The sequence below is a fragment of the Aquarana catesbeiana genome, linkage group LG10, assembly GCF_042186555.1.
Source record: "Aquarana catesbeiana isolate 2022-GZ linkage group LG10, ASM4218655v1, whole genome shotgun sequence".
NCBI lineage: Eukaryota > Metazoa > Chordata > Amphibia > Anura > Ranidae > Aquarana > Aquarana catesbeiana.
This window is the reverse complement of record NC_133333.1, coordinates 81444445-81458082: the sequence shown is the minus strand read 5'-3', so window position 1 is coordinate 81458082 and position 13638 is coordinate 81444445. Positions and strand designations below refer to the sequence as shown.

The following is a 13638-nucleotide window of genomic DNA, read 5'->3' as shown; positions in this document are numbered from 1 at the left end:
GTTAGATTCCTTAGCACAAATAAAATACACACTGCTGTTTAATTTTCAGCTACTGAAGTCCTATTGACAGGAAACCTGGCCATCTTTCCACTATGTCCTACCCCCTTTTATCCAGCTGTGCCATGACTGACAAAAATCCACACCTTCACTTTACACATGGGGGGGGGGGGGGGGGGTGAACGGTGTAAGTTTAGGCTAAATCTGCTGAAGAGCAATGTACGTCTAGCAATGTACTTACTACAAATGTATGAGGGACAGCAAGAATTCTCTGTGTTTGGCACCTCTACTACTCTTTCTCCATCTTTACAGTCTGCTGGTTGGCATCCGCTGCTTTCACAAGGCTGTAGGAAGTAAGATTTACAAAATCAGACCACTATCATTTGGCAGTCAATATACACAACATCTTAGAGATAGGAGAACATTTTAATCTCAGGTTGGAAAGGGGTTTTGGTACCATAGAGGTTATAAATATAATGTGATATGCCATATAAATCTATGAGGGTTCTCTGTACAGGCACGGCCGATACTGCAGAGGATTAAGGGATTTAAAACACTAAAAGAGGCTGCAGCTGTGCTATTGAGGTCAGTAAACAGGGGAGGCAGAAGGTTTTAGAAGGCTACAGAGGGTTGACTAGTTGTTAGTTTTCTTAAGGGCACACCTGTGCTTAAACCTCCTAACCCCTAAAGCCTTACTCTAACTAATCTACATTTACACTAAGATCTCAATGAGGAATACTACTGATCTTACACTGATTATTTTATATGCTATCCTATCAATTTGGTCATCAGAAAATTAAAAAAAGAAACTTACCGTTGCAGTAGAAGAGGGAGGCTGTAAAAAAGAGTAAATAAATATTGATACACAGTTTATTTATTGCATGGCAATATTAAACCCCTGTTGCAAAAAGCAAATGGATTAAAACCTATTGCAATGCCAGCGTATACCAGTACACACCACAGATAGGTGCCAGTGCTTCCCAATATTTCAGCCTCTGTATAAGTAGATTAGGCAGAGTCATACAGGATTGCACTTTGGTGGTGGTGTTGGGGAACGCCTGTTTATTAGTACCAGGAAATTTGTCTTTTGCTGAACACATTCACTTTTTGGCTTTTGATATGCACTGAAACTTTATGATACCTACAGTTATGTGACAGTTTCTAAAATGTATTTTTGGATATATTCAATTTTTGATTTAAAATGTTTGATAGATTGGTATGCAAAAGTTGAGTACAGCGCTGCGCTAAAGGAAGTAAACAGCAGCCGACACACCTGTAGACTCAGGAATAAACTAACATTAAAAAAATTCAAAAAGTGTAGCGCTATAAACTCCGTAAATAAGGAATAAATAAAATGAATCTAAATAATGAACACTCTAAAATATTGAGTGATTACAAAGCAAACATTTCAGTGTGAACCAAAAAGCGCTTACGTGAAGGGAATGTGATTGGTAAACAAAACTTAAATACATTCACTAAATCCAATGGTAGGTGAAAAAACATCACAAAATAGTATTAAATATAAAGTCCATGTCATAATAAGTGAGAAAAAAAAAAAAACTGTGATGATGGTGCATAAACGATGATGAACAGGTGTCTCCTGAGCATGCGGAGGGGTTGTTTAGACCAAGCAACCTGGTAGGTGAATGGACCACAGGGAGACCAAACGTGCACAAAGGATTGGAATCAGTGCCAGGACCGTCACCAGGAATCATAGAGGCTTACCAGAAATAGTATTTAAAATGTTTGCAATCAGGGAAGAGTACAAAGAACACATGTATGCACAAAACTTACAACGATATATGATACAAATAATAGGTGGTAAAACACCTAAACAAAAGCAAATATCACTGAAGGATTTTTCCATCGCAGGTTCACTTTAAATCTGGAGGAGAGCAGATGTGACAGAGAGCTGAGCTGACAAGCCGGCTGTTTCTCTTTTCACTGTTCCGTCTGAGGCTTTGGGTTAAACAAGAGCTGAGAGTGTTATGGAACTGCTGTAGATAGAATTCAGATATCCTGCCCTGTCAGTCATGACTGTGCTATGTGGATGAGCTGTGAAAATCTAAGGAATTCGTGGACAAAAACACAAATCCTTTAGCAGCTAAAACAGCTCCCATGTACGTATTTCATCTGTTTGTTTATCTGCTTGCCTGGAGTTCAGCTTTGAAAAGAGTAATGATGATGTGCAAAGTACAATCATTAGTTGTATTCAATCATCTTTTAGCCATAGCAGGTCAGGCAGGTGCCATGGGGCCCAGCAGCACAGAAGGGCCAGGACAGTCTCATTGAATAATGCTTTATACAGGCACCAACAGCATTTGGCATATATGTTTGAAATGTATGTAAATTTCAATAAAACAAGACTCAATTATACACTCTAACCAGTCAGGATGTCTGCAGTGGTTATACAGTGGGGCTTGATTAAATATAATTATATTTGACATTCAAAGCTCTATAGCTGCAATTTGTAGATTTCAACCGAACCTACAAAATCAGCCTGATAGTCCTATGATTTATACTACAATCAGATTTTACACATTCGACCTTTTTTGTACTTACTGGAGTTGTTGGTATAGGAACTGAAAAATAAAAAGAGGAATATGGTATTACTATCTATATCTCAGCAAGAAACTTACAACTGCGTATAGCATACTCTATATAAACATAAGTTAAATATCAACATCCAAACAACACAACATGTTTATTCAATAATTCAATATGACCAACAGACACCAATGAGATTTTAATATTAAAAGTCAAATGATGGCGACGTTCAGATGTTATGGTGTGCAGCGCTTTGCCTTATTGAATTGACCTCATGGGATAGACACATGGACTACATTTATTTATTTCCTCATCTAGAGGAGAAATGGCAAATCATCACCTGGACAGAGTTCATTTTACAACCAAGGACTAACACTGGCCGCATACAGCACTGTTTATAAAAAACAAAACAGCATAGTCACTGTACACAATTCCTGCAAAATGTGTGAATAATAAACTATCATTCCACACATTTCAGAAAGAGAGGAAATATCCATGACTACCCTAAATTGTAATAATACTGTAATTATGATTGCTTTCTTTAAACATTTTTTCCTTGATCTAATATAATTACAGAAAAATCTTGTATTTTAAATGAATATGTGCAGCATTTTCCCTTTCCATAAATTTGCAATGTCTCTTTGAATTTACTAGTTAATGTGACTATAATAACAGATATGCTATATATGCAAACCAGCATCAGATTATCACGGGCTTGTGAAGCATCAACAATGGATGTGCAGGAATATGTCAGATTTTTTATTTATTTTTTCCTTCCTCGATATCCTCTAATTTTCTTTCTAATTACAATAAAGTGAGATTTCCTTTGTATGCCCCTCAGGGCATAATTTATAAAATGTGATTATAACAAAAAGTTTGTAGAATTTGTTAAAAGACAAATTCAGCTAGATAATCTTAAAAGAGAATATTAAGGAAATCAGTGTTCTTCTGTACTTCCCTTGATCTTCAAATACTTTTTTGCACTCTATTACTTTGTTATTTCTGTCTACTTGCTGTAGCGTGTGTTTTCTAATACAAAGCTTTTCATTAAAGGTAAAGAATGCAACAAAATAAGATAATGAAGGTCAGCACTTACTGCAGTGGAATGACGCGCAGCAAGGGTCTTCAGTTAGACTTTGAATCTTATACTCATTTTCTTCACATGTGGGTTCAGGAGCGCAGGTTACGTATTTACATATTGGCTACAATATAGAGAGAGTTATACAATTTCAGTGGTCATAGGGACATGTTATGGGGTACAATTATCACCACTAGGCGTGCTTAGGAAACGTCTAATCTAATGTCAAAGCTTGTGATGAAAACATTTAAAATGTATTTTTAATGCTATTAAAAACACTATGGAGGTGCAACATGGAGGCCCTATAACAGTTAATACATGTACAATACAAAACAACATAATATATGGCACTGAAAGCACATCACTACTCGGCCATCATGTGCATAGGGGAACTATTAACTAGTACAATGGAAACACTACTGAGCACCCTCTTCACCAACACACATGTATTCACAATATTAGGAATGTTTGTGAATATTCCAATACATTTTTGGCAAAGTAATATCCGCTTTTCAAGGATAATTACAATGTGAATTTGAAACCCCTCCCCCACTGAAAGACATAAATTAAATGAGCAGTCTACCCAAAAATGATATTCTAGTAATAGATGAATAATTTTGGCTGAATTTCTTTTTTTTTTTTGGGGGGGGGGGGGGGCTCTGGTGTTCAGATATTCTCTCCCAAGTTCCTGAAATCACCTCACTACTTGGTCCATTACTAGAGAATCATGATCACATTGATGGGTGCTAATTATTCATATATTTTCTACAGTATTAGGAATAATATATTAAAGTTAGAATGACACCCATTTTAAGCTTTACAATGGCCATATGGAAAGGTTGTGCCAGAAACTGTGGTGGGAATATCTTGCCAGTGGAGGACCCCCTGAAAATAAGGGCTGATATCCATCCAAAACTGAAGTATGATCCTTGGGTGGACTTGACTATGAAGTTTTGTGACAGGTTAAAACTTACAGGAGGTGGAGTTGGTGGAGGTGCTGAAAAAGATAAAAAAACGTACACAAATCAACATTAGAAAATGATATCAAGAAAATTGTAAAGTAGCACAATAACCAATCACAATTTATTGTTTCAGTAATCTGGTTTAAGAAAGCTAATGTCTGATTTGTTGTTGTGGGGGTTACGCTGCTTTGCGCTCTCCTATTGAATTAAGGTCACAACATATTTCTGACCGAGGTCAGATGGGCAGGCATGAGCTTTCTGACAGAAGATCTTTTTTTTAAACTTGCACACTCCTAAACATGCTTATTTAGACCTATGGCAATCAAGGCAAAAGATCTTCCCTCTGGACCTCCTGGCTTCCACTCTGACCTTCAACTCTGCCTACTCCTTTTTTCAGAAGTTAAAATTATAACCAGAGAAAATGGTTGCCACTGGAAATGCTGAGATATCACTGCTGGAGCAGAAGAAGTAATAATACAGGAAGTGTATCTTTCAATCTGCCAGCATTCTGAGACAAAGTCAAGTAGAACCCAAGGCAAAGATGCCAAAGAACAATCCCCCATCCCCAAATCATTAACTTATATTAAACTGACAGAATAGAATAGTTTCCAGTAAGACACATACAGTCTATCATCTTATAATACATGATAAAAAACACTATTATTGATTCAGTTAACTGATGTTTTTTCAACCAACAATGCCACAATGATCACTTTTAAATATCAGTGGCAATGCTTTAGCAGCAGAGGTAGCAGAATAAGTTAATGCTACATAATCCATAGCTTTGGGGGGTAGCTGGGACCCGCTCTTTTTATTCTCCCTTATTGCAGCAGTACAGGCATTACATGCTTTACTGGCTAGGACAGGCCTTGACACTCGCAAGTCTATTACACTGTGACAAACTGATACTCATATAAGGTGTAACTAATATTTTTCGGCTTAGAATAATTACCAAATTAGAATCTGCATTGGAAAAAAATAAAGCTGTATTCTGAATGATTACTCATAATAGCAAAGACAGTATGTCACTTAGACAAAGTCTGCTGCAAAGTTCCCTCACTTTTCTGCTATAAAGACACTTACGACATTGATGCTCGGGACAGCACTTTGTTTCAGGGTCTCCAAGCAGCAGTGGTGGCCTGTTATCATCGCATGTGGGAATATTGCATTCATTTTGACATTCTGCATGTAAAGAATAAACAACACCTTCAACAGTAAGCAAGTATTAAATGAACAAGAAATTGTAATTTCAAAATTAAAGGTAAAATACAGTCAGATATGTTATGCAGACAAGGGCTCTCATACACGGCTTTGATGCCGGCTATCTAGCCTGAAATGGAGATAGGCAGTTTGGATGACTTCTGTATATGATTGCACAGTTGGCCGTGCTGCATAAAGAATAATTGGTATGGCTCAACTTACTACACTTAAAATGGGAATAAACACTTTCTTTGGGGGTGGGGATGATGGTGGTTTTGCGATAAAAGCAAATAACCTTCTCTTTTAAGAAAGCTCTGCCATGATTTAGAGTAAAATGAAAACTGTGTGTAAACTGAACATTTAAAATTTTTTTTTTTTTTTTTTACTTCTTTACGGTGTTATCTAACAAAAAATTACTTTGTACAAGTCAACTTACGGCATTCAATAACTGGACAGCAGCGAGTGGCAGAAGTTGGTTCAACTACCACTGGTTCTGCACCCATCTTCTTACAAGACACGGGAAGACAGAGCACATCCAAGCATGGCGGCTTTTGGAAACAAAAATGCAATCATGTGTAAGTGTCTGGACATATGTGTAAAATCATCAAATATAGGAAAAAGTGTTAGTATTAACTGAAAGGGTAGTCCAACCAAAAGTATTCATTTCTTTGACCTAGTTTCAGTTGCTTAAAAAAAAGAATTAGTTATTAAAGTGGACCTGAACTCATTTGTTATCTGATAGGGAAACATCTAAAAATGATTTTTTTTTGCACTTAAGCAGTCTCCCAAAAAAGGTTATCTGTCTTAAATTCCTCCAGGAAAAGAGCAGATCACTTCCTGACATATGACAGTTTCCAAGCAACCCTGTCTTATAACCTCATAGCTTTATATCTGCAATGTGAGCTCATCTAAGGCACTGCTGCCTCTGACTTTTAGATAGTTTCATGAGCTTTGGAGTGAGAATTGAAGATGTCACTACTGTGCTGCTCACTGTTCTGTTTTCAGGTAAGGAAGTTTTGTCTGAAGACACACAGTGCAAAAATCTCCCTGCTTCTGCTTCATTCATTCTTCGGATCTGTGCTTCCTACACCTCTCCTCTTGCTTATTGATTATTGCCCCACAGTTATCAGATCACCAGACATCTGTTGACATGAGTAGGCAAGGCCCTGCAGTTTTATCAGATGACAGCCCCCACACTCTCTCTATGTCAGTAATTAGAAAAGTATTAGGTACCAGAAGCCTACATGCATTAAAGTGGCTTGACAGGTTTAAGTTTTTTTTTTTTAATTACCTTAATGCATTCTATGCTTTAAAGTGGTTGTAAACCTCAGACATCGAGTATGAAATAGGAATATTTCTCTATGGTGTGTTCTTCCCGCAATTAAGAGCACTAAGTGTCATTTCTGTCTGCTGCATCATTCCCCTGCTATCAGCATGATTCACTTCTGACAAGATTTCCTGACACCAAGAGAAAAAAGGTGACAGTAGAGGGAGTTCCAGCTGATTGACAGCCTCAGCTCTGTTCCCATGAGCTGTGTGAAGAGAGATGTATTCCTTCCCTCCAGCTCTAAGACCTCTCCTCACTGAGAAAGAGAAGACTGCAGATAAACAGGTACAACTTATGTAGGAGGATTTTTTTCATCTCTGTGTATCACCTGAGACCAGTCACTTCACTGGATATATGTAAGGGTTTACAACCCATTTTAAGGTGAAAATCCTTCCTCCCAGCTCTCTCTAAATACTTATCTGAGTCTGATCTCCATCAATTGTTGTGCCCGAAAGCAGCAGCTCTCTCCATGTTCTCTCATTTCATAGGACAGGGAGGCAGCAGTGGGTGCCATTGTCTCCTTTTGCTGTCAGTCACATCCTGTAATTAGGGATCTGGGTGTGGAGCCACGCTTTCTGTGTCTATTGACAGGTAGGGTGGCTCTGGATCAATCCTGCATGAGTGTCTCCATAGCAAGTGGCATGCTTTGGGGGCACTCGCTCAAGAGGAAAAGCCAGTATGGCTGGCATGGGACCCCACAAAAGGAGGAGCGGGGCTGCTCTGTGCAAATCCATTGCATAGAGCAGGTAAGTATAACATGTTTATTATTTAAAAAAAAAAGGTTTGGAATCACTTTACAGTATGGCTAAAGGCAAAATATTTCCTATAGCTTTGGACAGAGTGGACACCTGTCATTTTTTATTGCTGTCTGTAACCCCTTTTAGAGATTCACCCTCTATATTTGTCCTGTTTACCATTATCAGTGAAAGTGAAAGTAAAAGAAAATTCCAAACTTTGGGCTCTTCCTAATAGTAATAGAGGGGAAATCTTCCAATGGGGATACTAGTCCTGGTTACCTGGGGTCCTCAAGGGGATTCTTTTAATTTGCAGGGATTTACTCTCAGTTCTGGTTTTGGATAAGAAGTGAAGTTAAATCTCTGCAAGGGGACACAGGTCTAAAAAAAACCCCAAAAAACCCCGACATGGGTAAAAACCCTCACGTACTGTATCCAAAATAAAAACAAATGTTTTGCTTATAGTTTTACTTTGCCTTTGCTGGCATTTTTTTGGGGGGGGGCACAGTTTCTAGAGTACAGAGTATACATTGAAATATACAGTATACAGGCTGGTATTGCTGACCTATTCAATACTTTCCAAGTCACTGGAACCTAAATGCATCAAACAAAGCACAAAGTAAGAAGTTGTGCCAGTGACTGGGTAAAGCTCCATGGGATAAACAGGGATAACAGGCAAATAGCATTTTCTGAGAAAGTTCATCAAGGCCAGCCTATGTATTTCTCTCAATGTATATTCTTGACTTTACCTGAGTTCTGGAGTCCACACTGCTTCCTTAGCACATTAACAAAATTATATATACATTATAAAGATAAAAACTTGCATAACTTACGGGAGGTGGTGGTGGAGGTGGAGTGGGTGTGGTCTATGAATGAACAGAATGAAAAATGTCAAATGAAGCTAAAATTCTATTAAAATGCAGTCGTATTTTGTCAGTGTTGTGACAACAGACACATTTTGTATTAAATATCAAATGTCCAGTTTTAAAGAATTATTGTGCATGAATTTTAATTCTATATTCATAACTTTCAGTCAAATTTACTCATTGCATTTACATGCTCTGTTTATCATCTCTTTTCTTGTCTCAAAATTTTAGCCATCCAGAAATGTAGATGGTAAGCAAGCATATTTAGAGAATATAATGAATTATAATTTGGGTGATATTATATTAATAACAATAGAGTCAACAACAACAAAGGCAAAAATATACATTATAATCATTTAAAGGAAAAATATAATAAAAATAGCAAATTGAGTAATGACTTACAGTCTCGGGTGGAGGTGGCTGTGGTGTTGTTGGTATTGCTAAAATGTAAAGAGACAAAATATCAGCTCTAGATATTCTTACAGAATCACAGCACCACACTATATTAAGGTGCAGACATGCTCAAACTACAGTACATGACCAATTTGTGTTTTCCCTGCATTATGAGAGCAGCTAACAGAAAACTGTTAACCCCCAAAGTAAATCATGTTGACACCCAGCTGTGTAGGGAGGTTTGTAATGTATTATTTTCTGATGATTTTCTGCAATTATCAGAGGAGGTATGATATGGTAAACATGGACGCAAAAAAGCTTTTCTTTTTTGGCAATGTTATTGTAAGATATTTTTACCATGATGATGATTGAGTTTAAATTCAGGGTTCTGTTTGGCAGATCTTAAAGTGATGTAAATTTTCAATTAAAAAAAATAAATAAATAATAAGCTAACCTGTAGGTAAAAATAAATGCAGAGAGTTTACTACCACTTTAAGCATGGAAAACATGTGTATAATTACTTACGACATTCATATATTGGACAACACTCTGTTTCCAGGTTGAAGTTCACAATTGGCTGCATGTCACCACAATAGGGAGCTGGTGGGCATGGATCACACTCTATAAAATAAAAAACATATTTATGCTAATTTTATCAGTCAAACTGAATGTGCTCTTAGCTTGATTAGTCTGGTGAAGTACATGTTAATTTTGAGTTTTCCCTCATGTGCAATAATTCAGGAAGTTGCAATAAAATCAGCATTTTGCTTGCACATGAAAGAATTTTTGAAGTGAGCCTTGTCTAATAGGCTAATATTAACTGAGTTAATATTCTCTTTGTAAAGTGACAATGCTCTATCCATCTACTTAGTAAACCAATCAAATTACTAATTTTGCTTTCTACCTTATTGCAGTGTAAAGTTTGCTTCAAAATTAAAGAGAAACTTTGGTGTAAAATTCCACCCAAAAGAGTGAATTATCCCCCTCTCTTTCCATCTCCTTACCTGCTCTTTAGGAAGGTCACTAGTTAGTTTGCATGATAGAGAAGGTGTCTGAAGGCAAACACCTACTGCTCTGCTCTTTCCCACAGTGCTCCATGACGCTAGTATCATTAGTGCATTCTGGACTGGACTTTGAATTTTCAATATAAAGATTGTATTTAAATATTAAAAGTAGATAAGAAAACCATGCTTTGAAAACTGAATAACTCAAAAACTTTAAATCATTAGTTTCCATCTAATCTGCTATAAAAATAGTCCACAATTACACTTACGACATTCATATGCTGGACAGCAAAGGTCAGAGGTGGGAACCCGGACTGTTTTTTCTCCATTCCGTAAACACACAGGCACAGTGCATGTGATACCATGACACACAGGCTGGAAAAGATACAAAGAATAAAATGTTGGTTGGCACACATTATTGTTATCATTTCTCCTAATATAAGTAGGTGGGATATTACTTAAGTCATATTGGTACTTACAACAGGTGTAGTTGATACCACTGATGGAGTAGTTGGTGGTGGAGGTGGAGGTACTGTTGAAAATTATACATTTTTCAGTAAACAGGAAGCTATACTACTACTAATATCACCAGATGAATGTTCTGGAATGTGTCTTTCATATGAGCACTGCTGCAAAAATATCCTACAGATCTGTGAAGTTAGATTCCTTAGCACAAATAAAATACACACTGCTGTTTTAGTTTCATTTACTATTGACAGGAAACTCCCCCATATCTCCACTATATCCTACTCCCTTTTATCCAGCTGTGTATAACTGTGTATAGCATACTCTATATAAACATAAGTTAAATATCAATATCCAAACAACACAACAGGTATATTCAATAAGACAATGCAAAACAAAATGTGCAGTGACCAATAGCCACCAATCAGATTTTAAAATGTTAAAAGTTAAATGATAGCTAGGTGCAGATGTTATGGGTTACAGCACTTTGCCTTATTGAACAGACCTTATGGGTTAGACACATGAACTACATTGATACCACTGGAGGAGTAGTTGGTGGTGGAGGTGGAGGTACTGTTGGAAATTATACATTTGTCATTAAACAGGAAACTATACTGCTACTAATATTACCAGATGCATGTTCTGGGATGTGTCTTTCATGTGAGCGGTGCTGTAAAAATGTCCTACCACATCTAGCAAATTAGATTCCTTAGCACAAATTCATTGCTCACTGCTGTTTTAGGTTTAAGTACTGGTCCTATTGACAGGAAATGTTTCCACTATGTCCTACCCCCTTTTATCCAGCTGTGCCATGACTGACAAAAAGCCACACCTTCACTTCACACATTGGGGGGGGGGGGGGGGGGGAGTGTGAACAGTGTAAGTTTAGGCTAAATCTGCTGAGGAGCAATGTACGTCTAGCAATGTACTTACTACAAATGTATGAGGGACAGCAAGAATTCTCTGTGTTTGGTATCTCTACTACTTTTTCTCCAACTTTACAGTCTGCTGGTTGGCATCCGCTGCTTTCACAAGGCTGTAGGAAGTGAGAATTACAAAATCAGACCACTATCATTTGACAATCAATATACTGTACACAACATCTTAGAGATAGGAGAACATTTTAATCTCAGGTTGGAAAGGGGTTTTGGTACCATAAAGGTTATAAATACAATGTGAAAGGTACCATATAAATCTATCTATAAAAAAAAAATATATATATATATATATATATATATATATATATATATATATATATTCTATCTCTGTACAGGCACGGCCAATACTGTAGAGGATTAAGGGATTAAAATCATTAGAAGAGGCTGCAGCTGCGCTATTGAGGTCAGTAAACAGGGGAGGCAGAAGGTTTTAGAAGGCTACAGAGGGTTGGCTAGTTGTTAGTTTTGTTAAAGGCACACCTGTGCTTAAACCTTCTAAACCCTAAAGCCTTACTCTAACTAATCTACATTTACACTAAGATCTCAATGAGGAATACTACTGATCTTACACTGATTATTTTATATGCTATCCTATCAATTTGGTCATCAGGAAATAAAAAAAGAAACTTACTGTTACAGGAGGAGGGGGAGGCTGTAAAAAAAAAGTGTAAATAAATATTTATATACAGTAAATTGTATTCATGGCAATATTAAACCCTTCCTGCGTAAAGCAAATGAGTAAAAACCTATTGCATAAGTGTAAGGCACCATAACATGCCAGCGCATACCAGTACACACCTCAGATAGGTACCAGTGCTTCCCAATACTCCAACCTTTGTATAAGTAGATTAGGTGGAGTCACACAGGATTGCACTATGGTGGTGGTGTTGGGGAATGCCTATTTATTAGTACCAGGAAATTTGTCTTTTGCTGATCACATTCACTCTTAAAGTCTTTTTGGCTTTTGCTATGCACTAAAAATTTATGATACCTAAAGTTAAGTTTTTTAATAAATGTTTTTGGATATATTACATTTTTTATTTAAAATTTTTTTATCCAGAGAACATTACAAAGAACACATGTATGCACAAAATGTATAACAATATATGATACAAATAATAGGTGGTATCACACTTAAACAAAAGCAAATATCAGTGAAGGATTTTTCCATCACAGGTTTACTTTAAATCTGAACTCCTTGCAGATTGAAATATACATTAAAAGAAGTACCAAGAAACAAAATTGGGAGTTTTGAGGTTTGCACCTCAAAACTCCCAATTTTGATTCTTGGTACTTCTTTTAATATATCTAGTGGAGGGGGCGCTTGTAGTTAAAGTGGAGTTCCACCCAAAAGTGGAACTTCCGCTCATTTGTCTCCTCTCCCCCTCCAGTGCCACAATTGGCACCTTTCCGGGTGAGGTGGGACAGGTATCCTGTTCCCACTTCCAGGAGTCCGGGCCGCGGCCCGTGACATCACCGTGGGGCTTCCTCCTCCTCTCCCTGTTGCCGGGCCCTGTTGCTGGGCCAGTAGCAGAGAGGAGCGGGGCCTCACGCATGCGCAGTAGAGTTCCCACCGTGAAGCCGTAAGGCTACAAAGCAGGGTACCCTTACACACAATGGCAGCAGCAGCACCGACAGCTGATGGAAACATCAGCTGCGGTGCCGTCATCGATGAACTCCAGGACAAGTAAGTGTCCTATTATTAAAAGCCAGCAGCTGCAGTATGTGTAGCTGCTGGCTTTTAATTTTTTTTTTGGGGGGGGGGCGGAATACCGCTTTAAACCTCTTGACTCTGGTATCAAACCTATTTCCTATGAAATACACATTAATTCAGCTCTGTGTTCATTTATACATTAGTAAATGTATATATATAAAAGGAGACAGAGTAACTAACTTGAATCTGACCTGGAATCAACCTGTTGCAATGCCTGCACAGCAAAGTTCAGACTGGGAGATGCAGAAGCAGAACAAGGAGCCAAAGGACAAATGACATGGTAACAGGAGGAGAGCAGATGTGACAGAGACATGAGCTGACAAGCCTGCTGCTTCTCCTTTCACTGTTCCGTCTAAAGCTTGGGGTTAGACTAGAGCTGAAAGTATTATGAAACTGCAGTAGATAAAATTCAG

At 37.6% G+C, this 13638-nt stretch overlaps 1 protein-coding gene across 13 annotated transcripts in view; it reads right to left on the bottom strand.

The window, feature by feature from the left end:
* Nucleotides 1-13638, bottom strand: part of LOC141110752 (uncharacterized) — a 263647-nt gene that overhangs the window by 65632 nt on the left and 184377 nt on the right. For all 13 annotated transcript variants that reach the window (XM_073602320.1, XM_073602329.1, XM_073602321.1 and 10 more), the window contains 14 exons: nucleotides 12143-12163; nucleotides 11507-11609; nucleotides 10588-10640; nucleotides 10378-10483; nucleotides 9630-9725; nucleotides 9114-9151; nucleotides 8679-8711; nucleotides 6221-6332; nucleotides 5668-5766; nucleotides 4597-4619; nucleotides 3641-3746; nucleotides 2560-2579; nucleotides 812-832; nucleotides 239-341 (listed from right to left, as the gene is read on the bottom strand). In XM_073602320.1, coding sequence (XP_073458421.1) covers nucleotides 239-341; nucleotides 812-832; nucleotides 2560-2579; nucleotides 3641-3746; nucleotides 4597-4619; nucleotides 5668-5766; nucleotides 6221-6332; nucleotides 8679-8711; nucleotides 9114-9151; nucleotides 9630-9725; nucleotides 10378-10483; nucleotides 10588-10640; nucleotides 11507-11609; nucleotides 12143-12163 — 934 coding nt within the window. The remainder of the gene's footprint in view (nucleotides 1-238; nucleotides 342-811; nucleotides 833-2559; nucleotides 2580-3640; nucleotides 3747-4596; nucleotides 4620-5667; nucleotides 5767-6220; nucleotides 6333-8678; nucleotides 8712-9113; nucleotides 9152-9629; nucleotides 9726-10377; nucleotides 10484-10587; nucleotides 10641-11506; nucleotides 11610-12142; nucleotides 12164-13638) is intronic.